This window comes from Eleutherodactylus coqui, chromosome 1 (assembly GCF_035609145.1).
Source record: "Eleutherodactylus coqui strain aEleCoq1 chromosome 1, aEleCoq1.hap1, whole genome shotgun sequence".
NCBI lineage: Eukaryota > Metazoa > Chordata > Amphibia > Anura > Eleutherodactylidae > Eleutherodactylus > Eleutherodactylus coqui.
The window spans coordinates 123,567,015-123,587,283 of record NC_089837.1 but is presented as its reverse complement, the minus strand read 5'-3'; the positions used below and the strand labels follow the sequence as shown (position 1 = coordinate 123,587,283).

Below are 20,269 nucleotides of genomic sequence, written 5' to 3'. Positions count from 1 at the left end.
TGTAGCACAGCTGTTTCTACCGAACATATGTTATCTGTAATTCTGCATAGAACTGCAACAGGCAGTAAAGAAACAGTTAAAGATTCATCTGCACTGCATACTGCATACAGAGCCGTACAATAAGACCGTGCATGTATTTAACCCTTTAAAAATAGAATGTAATATTTACTCACTTTCAATGAATCAAAGCAGGCGATTACTCGTCCGTTTTCGACTTGGCAGCTTTTTGATGGGTGTGCAAATTTACATTCTGTGTCTGGCCGTGAGCAAGTCCCTCTCTGGAACTCCCGACACACTTCCAACGTTAGCCATTTTGTGTCCCGAATCGGTGCCACGCTAACAGCCATACTTAAAACTCACAGGTTGTTAAAAAAAAAAAAATCAACAACGTCTCTGAAGTAGAGAGATAAAGCCAAACTCCAGTCGTCCTCTTTTTTTTCCGTGTGGCTTTTAAATTGTTAATCTGCGCTGTCTGTATCTGCATACAGATGTCCCACTCTCGCTCTTCACCAATAAGCTTAGAAATAATAGGGATTATGTGATCTGTAATGTTAATATCATTCGGTGGGGAGTATAAGTGTGCAGGCCTGGAACTTCTCTGTACTCTCAGTTACCCAACTTGGAGTTCTGATATTCAGCCCAAAATGCAAGCATGAAAACGTGGCAGCCCCTGCGCTGGCATAAATTTTCCAAACTGCTCTCAGTAAAGTTTTCTGAAAGGTAATCTCCACACAGCTGAACTGGCAATTCAGTTGGGTTCTGCGGCGTGATTGGTATTGATTAGCTTGGCATATATAGATGCAGCACTGTAGGATAATAATAGAGGTTTTCTCTCCCTCTCCCTTTCTCTCTATCCCCTGTGTCTGTCTGTCCTTGATTTCGCCTTCTAGTAGCAGATACCTTAGTTTGTATTCTTTTTTTGTTACTATAGACCGGTATAAGACAATGCACAAGGATTTCTCTTGATTAAGAACAGAATTAGGGGGGGTTGTCTAGATGAGGCGGGTGGCTGGGCTCTCGTTGCAGTGTAGCTGGCAGCAAGCAAGGCAAAAAGCAGAAACTGCTCTACAAGCGGGTCCAAGCAGCAGAGACGTCAGGAAAGGCACTTCTTAGTACCAACCTGTAGAAAAAACAAACACGTTATCATTTTAACCGAGCAGCACTTTACTTTCTCTTGCAACACTTTCATCCCCTTTCCCATGTGGCTCCAGCGTGGAATCTAAGCTCGCCTATTTCTCCCCATGCAAAATACTTACAGAGTAGCATATTGCAGCCAGCCATCGTAGATTTATTAAAAAAAAGGGGCAGCTTCCCTTGTGAAGCAATGCATGATAGGAAGATAACCAATCACAGATAATGTTGCAGCAATATTCTGGGCAGAAAGCCAATAATGTGGGCTGTCTTATGAAAGGTCGCGCCTGTCAGAAGCTCATTACTATGCAATAAGCAGGAAAAATAGCCATCGGATGGAAATAATTCTTCTGCATCAGCTTTTGCATGGAGGTTCCGAGTCTGCCCAACATGCAGCATGCAGTTAGTGGGCTGAACTAGGTTATTTTCCAATAAAGCAGCCCCCTCCTTTCACAAAAAAAGAGGGGGGGGGGGTACGAAAAGAGAAGCTGAAGCGCTTGGAAAATCACTAGATGGAAAGGCGAAGCCCTAGAACTGCAGATCACTTCCAGAGTCGTCTCTCCTGCGCAGCCTGCTCTGCCTTGTGTACAGTCTGCATTCACTCTGCTATATCTCGCACATGAGTATAAAAGGAAAGGAGGGGTGTTTATAAATGGTACATTCTTCCGACCTATCACATTCACTTCCTTCTAAACTATAAGCACTCCTGCCTATGCACAGACTTGCATTAGTCTGTACTGTAACAATATGCTCTTCCCCAAACAGATACTTTGTATCTTCCCCAGTTTGTGTTATATTTACAAACAAAAGCTCTCTGTATCAACACTATTTTCTTTAAAAAAAAACCAAAAACATATATATTTATACATATATAATACCGTACAAAGAAGTTAAAATAAAACTACTATCTATGAGTACTTCTCTTTACCTCCAGGGATCACTGCTGCTATATCGTAAACAGTTTATTTGATTCCAGAAATACAGTAAACTGTAGCACGCTGTTCCCCTGCCAAAAAGTAGCTGTATAAGCCTATAACATGCCGATGCTGGCCCCCTCATATGCAAACCATTATCATAACACCTCTGGGCTTCTGCTTTTAAAATGGCATCTTACTTTTAGCATTTTCCATTGCTTCACCACAAAATGGTGACATCTTGCCAGAAGTATAACCACGTGCTAGCACCCGCCCTAATTTGATGACACTTTTTTTTTTTTTTTCAGTTCGACGAGACAGATTAGACAAAAGAAGAGTTGAGGAAATAAAACGCCACTTAAGAACTGCTATATTGCCTTATTTGTAGAACTTATGGCACGCTACGATAAAGCGCAAATTACATTTAGAAGCACATAGAACGTAACAAAAAAACAATATTAATGAAAATGACAGTAAATATCTCTGCAATTGTTACTGAATTAATGAGTCCCTAAATTGCTCTGTAAATTGCAAGATGCCAGAGGTAGAATACTAACAGTCCACAGATGGTACAAATCATATGCGCTAATATTAGATAATAGACTGCTACTATTGATCATTTATCTGTCACAGTCAGAAAGCAACTACCCAGAACACAAACACAACTAAGGCACATTTAGGGACACCCAAGGGCATTTTCCAGTTTAATGGAGATAACATTTAAAGGGATTTACGAAGCATTTACTATTGATGACCTATCCTTAGGATAGGTTGCTAATAGATGACCGACAGGGATCCACCACTTGGGATCCACGCCAATCAGTGGACCCTATCAGTGCAACGGGGTTCGACATTCGCATCGTTGGTCAGTGTAATAGAAGACTTGACCCCCACTAAAATTACGGTAATACCTTCTATTACACTTCTGGCTCTTCATTGTGGTCAGAGCTGAAGTCTAATGGAAGGCATCACATTTCAGTAGGAGTGAAGCCTTCTATTGAAATGTGACCACCGATGAGGACATCTAGCTCCACTGCACTGGCAGTGGGCAGGAAGATCAGCTGATCAGAGGGAATCCCAAGCAATGGACCCCCACCAATTAACTATTGATGGCTTTTTCTGAGGATAGGCCATCAATAGTAAATGCTCTGAATACCCCCTTAACTGAATCATCCAGCCCTGAATAAAGTTTTGAAACTTGCCCAAGGTGGGGAAAAACCATTAATAGTCATACTTCACCTGATCCCCCTCTGCTCCAGTTGTGATGATGACAGCTTCTCTGCTGCTTTCCACTTTATGCTACAGCTATGATGTCACCGACACCAGGGACATGTGACTGCTGCAGCCAATCATTAGCTCGGGATGTCATTCCTGCTGTAGCAGGAGGTGGAGACCAGTGGAATGGATCAGATTTCAGGTATGACTTTTTTATGATTTTTCACCACCCTGGGCAGGATCCATAAGGTTCTAGGATGTGGATAACTAATTTTTGGATTTATATTTAAAAAGTTATGCAATATCACACTGCTGCTAGTTATGTGTGTATGTTCCTGAGGCTCCCATACAATATTATTACAGTATCAGAAGTTGCAGACAGCACCCTTTTTCCTGCACCAACAAGGATAGTCAGTAATGCTAGGGCTACAGGGTGGCATATGGCGTGTGTGATAAAGACTCAGAAAAGTTGTGCAACCAGAAAATTTGTGCAACTTGAGGTCATGCAGTTGTTTCAGAGCTGCAATTTGGCGGTTATACAACATCCAAATCGCAGTCAGGTTGCAGGGAAGTTACATGCACCGTCCGTAGGGCTTAGATACATGACCGCAATTCTGTCATGTTTTTCGGGCGTGAAAATCACGCCCTCAAAACATGATTAAACAAAACCATTAATTTCAATGCTTTCAATTTGATTTTCGCGCAAGAAAAGATTTGCCTTGCCCTATCTCTCTCATACGTAGTTTTTCTACATGCGAGAAAAGATTGGGCAAGACCTATTTTTCAGCTTTTTTTTTAACCGCTTGCAATTTATAAGGTTAAAAAAAAAATTTGAACGGATTATGCACAAATACGCTCCATAGTCGAGAGCATATTCGCACATGCCCTTGTCTGGTTAAGCCCTGAGATGGATTTTCTATGACTGTCCTCTTGCAGTCTCCATAGCTCACAGTGCATTTCCCATCCGTGGTTAGAAGACATGTTATGCTTTAAAGATTTTTTGCCCATAGGTTACTTTTACATTAAACTTGTTGTGAAGGATGCAGAGCAGAGACGTGGCTTCAGAGGTCTTGCAAGAACAATGGCCCCTTAGATCTCTGTGTATTTGCGGTGCTGACAGCATGTGCCCGCTCAGCTGAGTGGTCGGGGTCCCGAACGACAGACCCCAGCCGATCAACTATTGATGACCTATCCTGATGATAGGTCATCAGTAGCATTCATCCTGGAATTTTATCACTTTCTGTTTCACTTTCAAATTACCCATAGTAACATAGTAAGCAAGCTGAAAAAAGACAAATGTCCATCCAGTTCAGCCTGTTCCAATCCCATTTTCTAGAGGAAGGCAAAAAAACGATGAGGCAGAAGTCAATTTACCCCATTTGAGGGGAAAAAATTCCTTCTCGACTCCATAATGGCAGTCAGAATAATCCCTAGATCAACGTTTTTAAAGTTCCTACCTGACTTCTTTGATAAATATATTGAACAGAATGGGGGCTAATACTGAACCCTGTGGCCCCCCACTGGCGAGGGTGACCCAATCAGAGTACAAACCATTTATTACCACCTTTTGTTTTCTATCTCCGAGCCAGTTCCTTACCTAGATACACACATTTTCGCCCAGACCGAGCTGTTTCCTTTTATATGTTAACCCCTTAGTGACGGGGCTATAGTAAAACTATGTCCTGCTATCGCAGGACGTGTATGGAGGGAGGTAGCAGCGCTATCTCCCTCCATACAGCGCGGGCGTCAGCTGTTTATTACAGCTGACACCCGCGGGCAATAGCCGCGCTCGGCCGTTCGGCCGATTGTGGCTATTGACCCTTTAAATGCCACTGTCAATTCTGACAGCGGCATTTAAATCCCCCGAACAGCGTGAGATCGGGGGAGCTGTGCAGGTTTCATGGCAGCTGGGGGCCTAATGAATGGCCCTAGGCCTGCCTTAACAGACTGCCTATCAAGCCATCCACACAGGGTGGCTTGATAGACTGCCTGTCAAAAAGCAGTATGACGTAATGCTATAGCATTACGTCATACTGCAGGAGCGATCAAAGCATCGTATGTTAAAGTCCCCTAGGAGGACTTCAAAGTAAAGTTAAAAAAAAATCAATAAAGTTTTCTTAATTGTTAAAAAAAAAAGTTAGAAAAGTTTAAATCACCCCCCTTTTGCCATATCTATTATTAAAAAATCAAAATCCTAAAATGAAAATATGTATTTGATATCACCGCGTCCGTAAAAGTCCGATCTATCAAAGTAGTGCATTATTTTTCCTACACGGTGAACGTCGTCCGAAAAAAAAAATAAAGAACGCCAGAAATACACTTCTTTAGTTACCCTGTCTCCCAGAAAAAACGCAATAAAAAGCGATCAAAAAGTCGTATGTATTCCAAATTGATACTATCGGAAACTACAGGACATCCTGCAAAAAATGAACCCTTGCTCAACTACGTCGACGAAAAAATTTAAAAAGTATCGCACGCACAAAAAGACCGCAGAAAATAATTGAAAAAAATTAAATATCTTAAAAAAAAATACAAGTACTACAGCAAAAAAAATACTATACAAGTTTGGTATCGTAGTAATCGTACTGACCCATAGAATAAAAATATCAGTTCATTTTTGTTGCAATTTGTGCGCCGTAGAAACAGGACGCACCGAAAGATGGTGGAATGTCGTTTTTTTTTCCATTTCTCTCCGCTTAGAATTTTTTAAAAGTTTTTCAGTAAATTATATGGTACAATAAATAGTGCCATTAAAACATACAACTCGCCCCGCAAAAAACAAGCCCTCATACAGCGACTTCAATGGATAAATAAAGGAGCTACGATTTTTTAAAAGGGAGTAGGAAAAAACAAAAATGGAAAAAAGCAAAAAAGCTCCGTCACTAAGGAGTTAAATAGAGATGAGCGAGCACTCAAATGCTCGAGTCCACGTTATTTGAGTCAAGCTTTTCATAAAATTCGAGAGCTCTACTCGAATAACGAACTAATAATAGACTACAATGGGAGACTTGGGCATTTCTGTACGTGGGACGCCGGGTGTCAATCTTTTTTTTTTTTTTCTAGGTTCCTTTCTCTCTCTCTCTCTCTCTCTCTTTCTCTCTCTCTCTCTCTCTCCCCTACCTGCTAGACAAAAAATTTGCCAATGACGTGCGCTGCATCACGGCGGGGAGGGGCCAAAACAGGCACGTCGCAGCGGGGAGGAGCCAAAAGCTGGGGCGGCGTCGAACACGGCTTAACGCTCGTTCGAGTAACGAGCAGCATTGAGCACGCTAATACTCGAACGAGCATCAAGCTCGACAGAGTATGTTCGCTCAACTCTAATGTTAAACAATTATGTGGCATGGTGTCAAACGCTTTAGAAAAATCCAGATATGCGAGATTAATAGACTCTCCCAGGTCCAGCCTAGAACTTACTTCCTTGTGTAAATTACCTAGAATTCCTATTGTAAATTATCCATAATTTCTATAATAATAAGAGAGATTTCCCGCCAAATGGATGTGTGGATCATCTTGTGAAGTGTAGTACATCGTCCTAGTGTAAAGTAGCCTGGCACTATGAACAAAGAGACATCTACAGTGCAAGAGGAAAATGGACTCTAGAGACTTAGACTTCCCTTCTCCGGTCTAGGCCGCCGGTTACTAACTCGCTCGTCTTCCCGGGTTTTTTCGACGTCCCGTGCCTGCCGCATGCCCATATAATATATATTTCCAGTTGAATAACCCTTTCAGCAGAAATAAAAAGTAACGTTTTGAGCGGAGCGCAGAAGAGGAAGAGAGCTGCATTACATTTTTATTCCTGTGAGTAGGGGCCCCAGTACACTGCTTTGCCCGGGGGCCCATAATGCTGTTAAGACGGCCCTGCGAAACGGATGACATAAAAGTGTAGCACTAGGCGCCTTTGATGTGCAGTGAGAGAGACCACAGGGGTGTACAAATAATCTGCCCCGACTGCTGCTCCTGGGCAACGCTTGGCCTGTATTCGAGACAGGAACCGTTGGTGATTCTGTTATCTTGAAAACATATATGGTTCTGCTGACCACGGGTTACACAGTCAAGTTACAGCCAAGGAAGGCGCAGCTCTCATCTCTGCATTACAGGATCTCCTGACGCTATTGTAGGCTGTGGGGAACATGTTGCAATTATTTAGGTATTGTTTGCCAAGCAACATTACCTGAGTATGTAGTCCAGAGCCATCAGACCCATCACACGTACCTTCACAGACCCATCACATATCCCATATATAGGGAGTCCCTGGAGTTTGCCTGGAAGCATCCTTGGATGTATCCCAGAATTGGTATGATTGACCACTCCAACTGTTGCCTCTACTATTACCCCCCTGCTGGCAATCCATCCTTGAACCATTCTTTAAATGTAACTAATATCTATACAATGCATCATTTTTCATAGATTAATGTAATCTCATTAATCAGTATATGCATTTCAAGGACAATATGAATTAAGATCTTCGAGATGTTAATACCCCTTCAATGAACTATGCAGCTGTTTGAGCAGGACAGGCGTTCTGTCTGAATGTAAATGAGTATACATCCAATCACCGACAGCAAGAAGAGATATGCAGAACTGCAAAAAAAACTCTAAGAGGACGTACATTGAAAAGTTGCAGTAAGCACCTGATCCAAGCAAAGCAATAAACTAAAAATGAACTCAGTCATCAAACCGGCTGAAAACATCCCTTCCCCTTGGTCTACTACCGAACTGTTAACAACAATCAGTAATGGCTTTATCGGGGGTTACATAAATCCACTGTGGCCAAAAGTATTTTTCAACAGGAAAGTCAAAAATAACTTTTCAGTGTACAAAGTTTCAAGGTAAATGTCCCAGTACCGGAACCGTTGTCTGAATGTGTCTGTCTTTACTATCATTATTAGTATTTTCTTCAACAGCCACCCTCACACATGCGCTTTTTACCGCAATTTTCAAGAGCTGTCTGCTCTATTTTGGCATGTCGGACCAGTAACCTACATTCAAAAATGGCGGTAAAATCACAGGCACAATGCTGCGGTGTTTTGCCAATGCTGTGTGTGAGAGCAGCCTTAGGCCTTAGTCAGACGGGCGTTTTTAGCCGCGATTTGCGCATGCGCATGCGTCCGGCGATTTTATAAAACCATTGCTTTGCAATGGTATCGGACACATGAGCGCTTTTTATGCGCTCGTCCGATAAATTATAGAACAAAAAATCGCAGATCGCACCTATCTGCGATCTGCGATTCCTGTTCTCTTCTGTATACGCGCTCAATGGGGCCGGCGGCAGCAGCGCCGACCCCATTGAGAACATATAGAAGACAAATCATTCTTCTCTGCCACAGCTGTAACAGCTGTGGCAGAGAAGAACGATGTTTGCCCATTGAATTCAATGGAGCGGCAATACAGCCGCTCCATTGAAAGCAATGGGCTGCCGGCGTGCGCGGGGTGAATTGTCGGGAAGGGGTTAAATATATAAATCCTTCCCTGCAATTCATCCTAAAATGTGTTACAATAAAAAAAAATTGTATACTCACCTTTCCGCTGCAGCCGGAGTCCAGCCGCGGCCGCTGTCAGTTCTCCTGAACTGCTTCTCGGCACTATTCAGCTGGCGGGGCTTTAAAATCCCCGCCTGCTGAATGATCTGCCTCTGATTGGTCACAGCCCTGACCAATCAGAGGCTGAAAACACTCACACACCCATTCATGAATTCATGAAAGGGTGAGTGACTGCTGCCTCTCAGCGCTGAGCCAATCAGGGGCAGGTCTGACTCACATCCATTCATGAATTCATGAATGGGTGTGAGTGAGGTATGCCTCTGATTGGCTCAGCGCTGAGCCAATCAGGGGGCAGGTCTGACTCACACCCCCTTCACACCCACTGCAGGACGGCCGCGCGGAGCTCCGGCCGCCGGGAGAAGGTGAGTATACAATTTTTTTTTATTTTAACACATTTTACAATGAATTGCAGGGAAGGGCTTATATATTTAAGCCCTTACCGACAATTCATCCCGGGCTCGCCCGCAGCGCATTGCTTTAAATAAAGGCGGCTCTATTGCCGTCTCCATTTAATGCAATGCGCTGGACAGCTCCGGCCCGTTTCTAATGAAACGAGGCTAGGAGCAGATTTTCGGGCGATTTGCGGGCGACTTGCGCGCACCGGTCACGCGATTTGCGGATGCGCATCCGTCATGCGATCCGCAAATCGCGCGAAAAACGCCCGTCTGACTAAGGCCTTAGTGTTAATAAAATCAGTGTGTTAACATGCCAGCTGCAGATGTGTGCATGTGCATGCAGCAGAGCCGTGTGTGAGCGCACAAATGAAACAGAGCTGTATGTGTGTGTGTGCATGTAGCAATGCTGTATGTGTGTATGTGAATTCTGCAGCGCTGTGTGCGTATGTAACAGAGTTGTGCATGCTGCCCAGCTATGTGTGTATGTTGCAGGGTTGTGTGTGTTTTGCGCATGCACAATGTACGTGCAGCAGTGCTGCGTATGTGTATAATGTGAACTTATGTGCTTGCGTCATTATTTGAATGGACACACTAGGTTCAATAGGATCTGACTGTTCACGGTTAGTTCCCTTTTCTATACTAGAACACCAATGTTAATGACAGTAGCCCCTCCACTTTGTTAGACCCTCAAAGACATTCAAATTAGTATAAAATGCGGTGCATCTTCTAGTCTAAAAAATACAATAAATGTAGTTTGGAAACCTCAGTGTAAATCTTTATTTTAAAGTGGTTGACAATACTGGACAATTTCTTTTTGTCAGAAGGGTCTTCTGAGGATAAGCCGATCACAGGGTCTCCCAATGCTGTGTTGGAACCTGGCAGCAAGCGATTAGGCTCTGCAGCGCCACCACAGAAGGAATATGAAGCCTTACATGCTGCTCATTGAAATCAATGGGATATCCATGTAACGCACAGATATGACAGATCCCCCAGAAGGAGAAGCTCTCTTTGGAGCTGCTCTCTATCCTGGTTAATACACAAAGGTCCTAAAATACCCCCAAATTAACTCAAAATTCCTTAACAGGTTATTCTTATTTTTTTACACAGATACCTTTTTAGGACTACTTCGCTATATAGTTACTTAAAGTGGTTTTCCAGGCATTTACTATTGATGACCTATCTTCAGGACAGGTCATCAATAGTCGATTGTGGGAGTCCAGCGCTTGGGATCCCCATCGATCAGCTAAGGCTCCGGCCTGCTGTCTGTGCAGCCAAGCTGGACATCTATATTGGCGTAGTGTAATAGAATACTTCGCTCCTGTTGATTTCAATGGGCGCAAAGCCTTCTATTACACTTTCGGCTCCTACGCCAATGTGAATGTCTAGCCCACTACACTGACAGCAGGCTGGAGTATCAGATGATTGGCGGGGATCTCGAGCGGGGAACCCCACCGATCAACTATTGATGGCATATGAATAGCAAATGCCCAGAAAATCCCTTTAAAGGGAAAGGTTTCCATCACATAACTTTGTATTCAGACTTTAATCTAGTTGGAAATATGTTCTGTTTATGAGCAGACGCAAGAAATAGTTAACCTTCCAGGAGCCGCAAACATCATACATGGTAAATTGTCCAGGCCCTGATGCTCTACTGCCATGCTGCTCTATGCGACTATAACTGACTACTGTCATTCCAGATTATTCCCTACACTGTATTAGTCTCTAATCTTTAGTCTAAGCATATAAATTGATCCAATTACCCAGCAATCTTTTCGGTGGTATCATTTAGAGATCCTTTAAGTGCCTCATAACTGCACACTGGAAAAATAATGCAAACTCATTCTTTGAGATGTGCTCTGATGAACAAGACTACGACATTAATGGCAGTCCTGAAAACTGATGTGTCATTAACTAAGTACTGTTTGTGCAAAACCATAGTGTTCTAAAAGTACTCCCAGCACCGCACAGCCAAACATAATGCCTCTGCAGTGCTCCCAGGACAAGACCACTACTGTGTAGCCCCACTGATATAAGACAATTAGGTATACGCTAAGCAGCGGCAGTCACATCTGACACGCCGTATGCTTATGCAAGGCATTTTACATAATCATACCCAGATGTGTTAAATACATCCATTCTTTACCAACATATTTCCTCTTTGTTTCCATATACTTCAGTAGACAAAATACTGACAGCAGCCAGGCGTAAGATTGACTGTACAGTAGACTCACGTTGGGTGGGGTGTACAGATGTCATAGAGGTGTGCAATTAAAATAAACAGGTAATGTTCATATATATATATATATATATATATATATATATATATATATATATATATAAATGGTTAGGGGCTAGAGATGAGCGAACGTACTCGGTTCGGGTGTTTTTGCACTCGAGCACCGCTTTTTCCCAGTAACTGACTACTTTTTCCCAGTAACTAACCCCCGGCGCCCCCCGAATCTTTTCGTCCGAGTAGTCAGTTACTCGGAAAAAGCTGTGCTCGAGTGCAAAAACACCCGAAAAGAGTACGTTCGCTCATCTCTATTAGGGGCCTTTTCCACTGGGAAACTATCATCCAATACATTGATAGCTTGGGTGAGAGTTCCCAACAATTGTCCACTGTTGATGAATGATCAGCAATGATTGGCTTTTTTTTGTCATTGTCGCATCTAAATATTATCATTTGTCAGCAATGACCAGGGGGTTGGACCCGATGACCCTGGAGGTCCCTTCCAACTCAACTATTCTATGATTCTATGTATATTCACTCTTGTGGCCACCTGCTAGTCATTTGTACTGGACATACCAAGAGAAGAGGAAAGAGATCACAAATACAAAAGCACATACAATTATTGTACCATATGAATGCATGCCTTGTGCTCATTAAAAGATGGCTATGTTGCCGATTGGCAATATATGGAACCTTTAACAGTGGAGATCAGAGGTTTCTCTTAGGCCAGCATCACATCTCTGTCGGAACCTTCCAGCCAGAGGTCCCATCAAAGATCTGGCTGAGATGTCAGAAGAAAAAGCACTGTATGCAGCGCTTTTTCTTCCGTCCAAAAGCCGGGAAGCTGGGCGGAAAGTGGATGGACTCCATTATAGTCAATGGGATCCGTCCAGCACTGTTCGGCTCCTTCCTGAGACAGAACTGTTTGGCCGTGTGGATTCCCCTTTACTGCTCCCTGAATGGAGGAGGAAGGTGGAATCCCCAATGCAGATGTGAAACCACCCTTATCTCCATCATTACTATGGTTGTATGATTACGATTGTCAGGGGCACTCCAACTTTTCATTATGCAGGCACAATGTCTATGTCCATAGAATAGCGAATCTGCAGGAGTGTTGTAGTGAGTGGGACAATACTGCCAAGGTCATACTATTATGATGCTACACAGGTTAAAGGACTACCAAACAACAAAGGTCCTGACATCATATCCATCTAACATAAAAGATGTTCTGATAGAATTTTTATATTATATGTTTTATCTTTTATGTTCCATAGAACTGCTTCAAACAGGTCGCTGTGGGTAATTGATTACTCGTGAAGTACAAGGTAATAGAAATATAGTAAACTGCAATGAAACATAAAAATTTAATTCCTCACCATTGTAACATATTCTAATTAAAAAAGAGAGTCTTTATGAAAAAATATGGACCTTGAATCCTCAAGCTGTGAGACAAATGAGAAACACAACGCAAAACTATAACATAACAACAAAGAGAAAATCGACTTTCGACTACAAATTAATATTTGTCATTAATACTTAATTAAAAAAATACATTTTGTCTCTCAGCCCTGTAATAAATCGCTTAGAATTATGAATACGAATCCCAGCATTTGTAGCGTTACTTGTAGAACAATAGAACATTTCAAAATAATATTTATGAGCTGGGTAATTTGTGTTCATTGTTAGATATTAGCATCTGACAACGAATCCCATTTACATAAGATTTTGATTTGAATTAATTACTGTTAATATCAGCTCTATTCTCGTCTCATATTTATTATGTGCAATTTTACAATAATCATTCCTTTATCTTCCATTTATTAGACTATTACTTATCTAGACTCCCTTAAGGAACCTTTATGCAGGTCGCTTCTCGCCCGAATAATTGCTTGAAACAGCGATTTTTTTAGTCTTAGTCGTCTCAGGTACGCACAGCTGCTGACAGGGCGCTGGGCGAGGGATCACTCAGTAGTCGCTTTGTTGCAGTTAACGTAAACAGGAGTCGTTCAATCATTGAGCGACTACTTGTTTGCAGTGAATGGAGGCCGGGAGCTGGAAGATTTCTCTGAAGCGGTCCACCTCCATTCACTAAACGACTATCGCTCTTGTGTGAAAGCACAGCAGTGATAGTCGGTAGGATATCTGTTCAGCACTTGTACACCCCTTAGTTGTCCCGTGTGAAGGGATCGTTATCCCTATTTAAGCATAAGGATATCATAGAGAAATTTGATTGCACATATTAATTGTGTAAGGAAAAATAGGCAAGATAAGCAGTTGTCAAGACACCAAAACCTCTTATCTTGGGGGAAAACAAAGGGATTGGGCAGGGAAAACCTAAAGGCCGATTTAGACACAGCGATTATTGCTCAAAATTCATTCAAAAGCCATCTTTTGAGTGACAGTCGTTGGGTGTAAGTGTGCCCATCTTTCACTTTTCTGACAAACAATGATTTTCAGTTCGGCATGAAATCCATCATAGGGCAGAAGAACTGAAAAGACGGACCGCACGCTGTGTTCTGCCCGGGGAGCGCTGATTACATTGTCTCAGCTGTCAGACCCGTGGCAGAACAAAGGGAATTAATTCAGAGAACAGTGTGTGGTCTGTTATCTGAATACAGCTCCCGATGGCTCATGCACTACAAATTAGTACTAATAGGCATTAGTACCAATTAATAGTTTATGCATAATAATTGCTCACAAGCCATCTTTTGAGCGCTCATCTTTGTGTGTAAATGGGCCTTAAGGCTAGGTTCACACTAGTGTTATTGCATTCGCTTGTTTAACTCCATCGAGGAGGTTAAAAAATACAAGTGTTGAATTCTCAACATGATGGGCACAAACCAAAGTTTAAAAATGCCGTCCTGCATTCTGTGCTATTTTGTGTGCCATTTTGTGCTGGATTTGCACCAGAGGCTGCAATGCAAGTTTGAACACGGCCAAGCCAATGTGATTTGCTAGTTTGCTATCCAGGGTCTGGCAGGCCATATAGACATAAAATTTAATGTCTATATGGCCTGCCAGACCCTGGATAACAAACTATGATAGCAAATCACATGGGCTAGGCCGTGTTCAAATTTGTGTTGCTGCCTCTGGTGCAAATCCAGCACAAAATGGCACACAAAATAGCCCAGAATGCTGCAATCGTTTGTCTGATAGAATACAGGAGAGCTTGATGGAAACTTAACAGACCCCATTGTAGTTAAAGGGGATCGTTAATTGCGGTTCATCCCCATAATGTTTGGGATCCAGCACTTTTTCTTCTTTTCAGCTCCTTCGATGGACTTGAACAATGGAGCACAATAATACTAGTGTGAACCTAGCTTTATGACCATTTTACACAGGACAACAGTCGGCTAAGTGATTGTATGAGCGCTGACGTCACCGCTAAGGGCGCCCACCCACTGGCGATTTTTTTTCCTTTGCGTTTTGCGTTTTTTCTCAAGAGCAATTAGTTTTGAATGTGTTCCTGTCCACTGGCGTTTTTTTTTTCGGTCCGTTGCAATTTTTAACATAGGAACTGTCAGTTGCATATGTGTCCTTATTTTTCTCTTAATGCACCCATGAATGTCAATGGAAATTAACGGAAAAGGCGCGAAAAAGCCGCGAAAATGCCGCGAAAAACGCATGGAAAACGCTGCGTTTTTCACGCATGGAAATCGCAAACGCCAGTGGGTGGGTGCCCTAAGGTTGTTAGCGCTCACGCAGAGCAGTTACATTGACAGACGTCACCATTGGATCATGGGCTCCCCGCTCAGCACTTCACCTTCTAAGTGAAGCGTGGAGCAGGGAGCATTTACACGCTCAAGAAGTCCGCGATCTAGCGATAGATTTTATGCTGACTGAAAGTCAGCGATAAGAACCTGCGAACGAATAGTCAGCGATTTTTTTTGCATTTACACTGCACAATTATCGCACAAATTTCTTGGTTGGTTTTTCCTGCTGAATTCCATTGTTTCCCCCAAGATATGAGGCTTTGTTTTCTTGACAGCTGCTTATCTCCTCTCTTTATCGTTAGCAATATATATTTTTTTTTTTTTATCTTCGCCACACTAAATGATCTCAGCTGTTTTTTCAGTGGATTTGTACTGATAACGGGTCACATTGAAGGTGGAAATAAATCTTAAATGATTCATCTTTGTCCGATTTTTTAACAAAAACCTGGCATTTTATTAGGGCTGCGTAGACTTTTCATATCCACTGTACATTCATAGGATAAGGAGCAAGTATATTGCAATAAGGGGGAGGTCCAGCATGTGATTGGTGGCACCATCCTGTCCCACATTGGGCTGACTGCAGGGTGAATGGGAAACACGGTACTGCGGCTGCGGGGCTCTGGGACAGGTGAGGGTACACTCATTATTTATAAGGATGGCTGGAGTTTTTTTTTCCCCTCCCTATTTTAAGATATCGTGGCCACCCCCCTCTATAGTCTTTGACTGACTGGACTGAATGCCCATTTGGCCAATATATAAATATATTTTATGGGGTACTAATAGAGGAACAGCACCATAATGAGCTCTAAGAAAAGCTGTTGTAAATGTGTTATTTACGAGGAATGCGAGTATTTAGTAAAGGTGACATTTCAGGAAAGCAGGTCCTCTTTAAGGGATGGAACAAACAAACATTTCTACATTTGTATAACTGTCTATTCCCCTTAGTAATATCAGACAACTCGATTGCAGCCCTGGCATCACTGAGTGCTATATTCATAATATCCTGTATTATTGTATTAGTGGGTGGCCCAAACCACCTGCAATAATAACAATCGCCTGTAAATATATATTACATAAACCCTTCCTTTCTTAGATATAGATCCTGACAATAGGAAATAGCAGCCATTGCAGCTCCTAACAAGGTCATCTATTATCTCTGAATGTGTGATCTAGCAAGCAAAGCAGAAATAAAAGGGAAGGAAAGTATTATATAACCAGGCAGATTTATCTTCCCAGGAAAACACAGGTGACAACATCTACAGGAGCTACAGTGGCTGCCATTTCTGTTATCACTTTTGGATAGGTCAGAGAGAAGCTGAACAGAAGTAAAAGACACAATGAAGATATGAATAACTCACAAGAATAGATAGATAGATAGATAGATAGATAGATAGATAGATAGATAGATAGATAGATAGATAGATAGATAGATATGAGATAGATAGATAGGGAGATAGAGAGAGAGAGAGATAGATAGATAGGGAGATAGATAGAGATAGATAGATAGATAGATAGATAGATAGATAGATAGATAGATAGATAGATAGATAGATAGGAGATAGATAGATAGATAGATAGATAGATAGATAGATAGATAGATAGATAGATATGAGATAGATAGATAGGGAGATAGATAGAGAGAGAGAGAGATAGATAGATAGGGAGATAGATAGAGAGAGATAGATAGATAGATAGATAGATAGATAGATAGATAGATAGATAGATAGATAGATAGATAGGAGATAGATAGAGAGAGATAGATAGATAGATAGAGAGATAGATAGATAGATAGGAGATAGATAGAGAGAGAGAGAGAGAGAGAGAGATAGATAGATAGATAGATAGATAGGAGATAGATAAATAGGAGATAGATAGATAGATAGATAGATAGATAGATAGATAGATAGATAGATAGATAGGAGATAGATAGATAGATAGATAGATAGATAGATAGATAGATACAGTAGATAGATAGGAGATAGATAGGATATAGATAGGAGATAGATAGATAGATAGATAGATAGATAGATAGATATGAGATAGATAGATAGATAGATCTTGTTGTTTACCCATATTGGCTGTTATAACCAGGGGTGGGGTTATGCTTTGCATAGAAACAGGACTCTAAATTCCTTGTCAGTAGTATTTTGGGCAGGAAACATACACAAGGCCATGTTCACTGGCCATTACTGTCATTTGCATTCACATTTTTAAGCAATCCTTTGGCTGGTAGTCCTCCCATGTAAAGCCACCCTAAGTTTCTATAGGAGATCTGTCAGTGTGCTGGACTTAAGGCCCTTTTACATGGAACAATTATCTTTCAGTTATTCACTGGTTCATGCAAAATTGAATGATAATCATTCAATATGAACGGGTCCAGTGACCGAACAACAAATGATAATTCATTCAATTATCATTCAATCAGTTTATGCAGGCGTAATAATTAACCTGCCCATAATCCACTCATATAACTGGACAGTGGTTCATCCATCCAATTCTTTTCTTTAATGTCATAGGGTTCTGCCCTAAGTCATGCCTGAAACCCCAAAAAGAGGATTCAGATGAAGCCTGGGACCAAACCCCGGAATGTAAAAGAAAACAGCATGTCAACGGCCCCTTAATTCTGTTTATATCGAATGATGAACGACAGACTCTACATTTAGTATGTTTTTAGAATGAAGTCTTTCCTGAGGATGCCTCGGCTGTGCTATGGAGTTCATGGCTATCCACAATTGCATTTCTTTTCAATCATACTCTTTTCACTCCTTTAAAATTTCATTTTTATTTAGGTTGGTCCTAAAAATGTTCAGATTTATATCCGGTAATATCTACCTATGAAGAAAACTAATTTTATTTAACCTTATGGTAGAGATTGAACTGTCTTGCTGAATAGGAGCTTCATTAACTAATCTACTCTTTAAATCTCAAATTAAATTAAGTCAGAGGACAAGTCCCGCTATCACACTACGCCTGAGTGCTTCTGTAGACTATACCATTCCTATCCTTCCACTTCTACCATTCATTCTGGATGATGTGAAGGTCATCCATAAGTTTAAAAAAGAAATTGATGCTTCCAAGCAATCAAATGCATTTATTTGGTAAAAATTAAAGGTTATTGCTCAGTGACCGTATTCTATAAAGTGAATTACATCTTCAATAATTCCATTTATCCTGTTCGCAAGTAAACGCTGCTGAGGAACTAGAATGTATTTAAGCAATCTGTAGTTTGTTCCTCCAGACAAACATGTAGGATAAAATCACACAGGGGTGCTAGGATTTCGGAGGCGTATTCCTTAGGCCACTCTCGCACAAGCATATTTTTACCACGTATTCCGTGCGCTTAATATGCAGCTAAGGGATCTATTCATTTTAGTAAAGCCTCTCACACTAGCGTTTTTGCATTGGGTATTTCACGTGGGCAGAATCACACACAACATGCGCTATTTTTGGCGTTTCAGCACATATTTCACGTACTGAATCACTCACGTACTGAAATGAATGGGTTACATAAAAAATACAATAAATACGCAATTGCGCAAGTAATAATGAGTTTTACAGCGTTTTTTAAATGCAGGTTACTATGGAAAGGAAAAAGGTGAGGCAGCTCTCACTCACCCATTCATGAATTCAGCTGTAATTCAATAGCTGAGAGCTGTCTCTGATTAGTCACAGTGCTCAGCCAATCAGAGGCAGCACTCACTCACCCATTCATGTGATTTTAAATCCCCGCTTGCTGAATACTAGAGAAAGCTGTTCAGGAGAAGAGCCGGCTGGATGCGGCTGATCTTCGGCAGCTGCAAAAAGGTGAGTATATACTTTTTTATTTTTTACAATTTTTTTGGATGGTTTTCAGGGAAGGGCTTATATTTGAAGCTCTTCCCCGAAAATTAATAGAGTGCTTGCCGGCAGCCCATTGCTTTCAATGGAGCCGGCTGTATTGCCGGCTACATTGAATTCAATGGGCGAACATTGTTCTCCTCTGCCACAGCTGTGGCAGAGGATAGCGGGCAGCTCCCGCGTGACCGAGCCCTTCGGGCTGATATACGCTGATAGCAGCGTTTTTTTCAGCCGTGACGCTGGCTTCGGTCACATGATTTTTTGTGTGCATCAGTTTTGCGCACGAAAAAAAGCCTGTGTTACTAAGCCCTCAAGCTGTGTTCGCACACGGCATTTTTGTTGTGCTTTTTAAGGGCAGTTCCAGATTAAAATCTGGAATAAAAACTGCATTCAGTTTTTTTAATGCGGTTTTAAATTGAGTAAAAACCACAATTCAAAATCGCAACAAAAACGCCATGTGTGCACGCAGCCTAAGCAATTACATATCAAAATTCATATTCTTTCCGTAAGGATTTTACTGACCCTAAAACAATTGTCTTTCAAAGACTCCATACCACTCCCCCCACTACAACCATCCTTCCCAATTGGTGACTGCAGGCGGATATAATTTCATCACTTTACTCTATATGATATGAGGGAAGGATTAGATTTGGAGTTTTATATAAGAAAAAATAAGGTTTTGACCCTTAGAAAGATGTATTATGAAATGCATCAGCCAATAATTTTGAACTCATTTAGATAAATGAAAAAAAAAGTACACCTTACTCCTCTAACACTATCCTGCTTAAAGGGTTTTTCTGAGACATAAGTTCAATATCAGAAGAGTGAGCCGCTGGCTCTTGACATCCCCGCTGATCAGCTGTTTGAAAGGACTGTGGCTCTCAAGCAAGAGCTGCAGCCTCTTGATTGTATACCAGGCACTTACAAGGGAATGAGCTGCACAAAGGCCATGTGTCCAATGAACATGACATCACATAGCCGAAGAAGAGACTAGCGCGCTCACCCAAGTGTCGTGGTCTTCTCAAACAGTTAATTGTCAGGGGTGCAGAAGTTATCTCACAACTGTTCTGATTTTGGTGACCTATCCTAAGGATAGGTCTTCAATATTTAAGTTTTGAAGAACCTCTCTAAGCACTCCAGTCATGGTGCCTAGGTTGTTAACATAAAATTATGCTCTTATGTGGTATTTTGTAAAATTGTATTTTAGTTTAATTTATATTTGTTTTATTCACTTTTATGTGCGTTACTGTTTAAAGGGGTTTTATCATTTAAAAGAAAAAAAAAATCAATACTT

General features: G+C 41.5%; 1 protein-coding gene across 12 annotated transcripts in view; it reads right to left on the bottom strand.

Moving 5' to 3' along the window:
* Positions 1–20,269, bottom strand: part of MBNL1 (muscleblind like splicing regulator 1) — a 206,010-nt gene that overhangs the window by 158,797 nt on the left and 26,944 nt on the right. For 11 of the 12 annotated variants that reach the window (XM_066599981.1, XM_066600006.1, XM_066600038.1 and 8 more), the window contains exon 2: positions 174–1,120. In XM_066599981.1, the coding sequence (XP_066456078.1) occupies positions 174–347 (174 nt within the window). In that variant the 5' untranslated portion in view covers positions 348–1,120. Of the gene's footprint in view, positions 1–173; positions 1,121–1,256; positions 1,586–20,269 lie in introns of those variants that run through there. The other variant, XM_066599989.1, reaches the window with a different exon arrangement.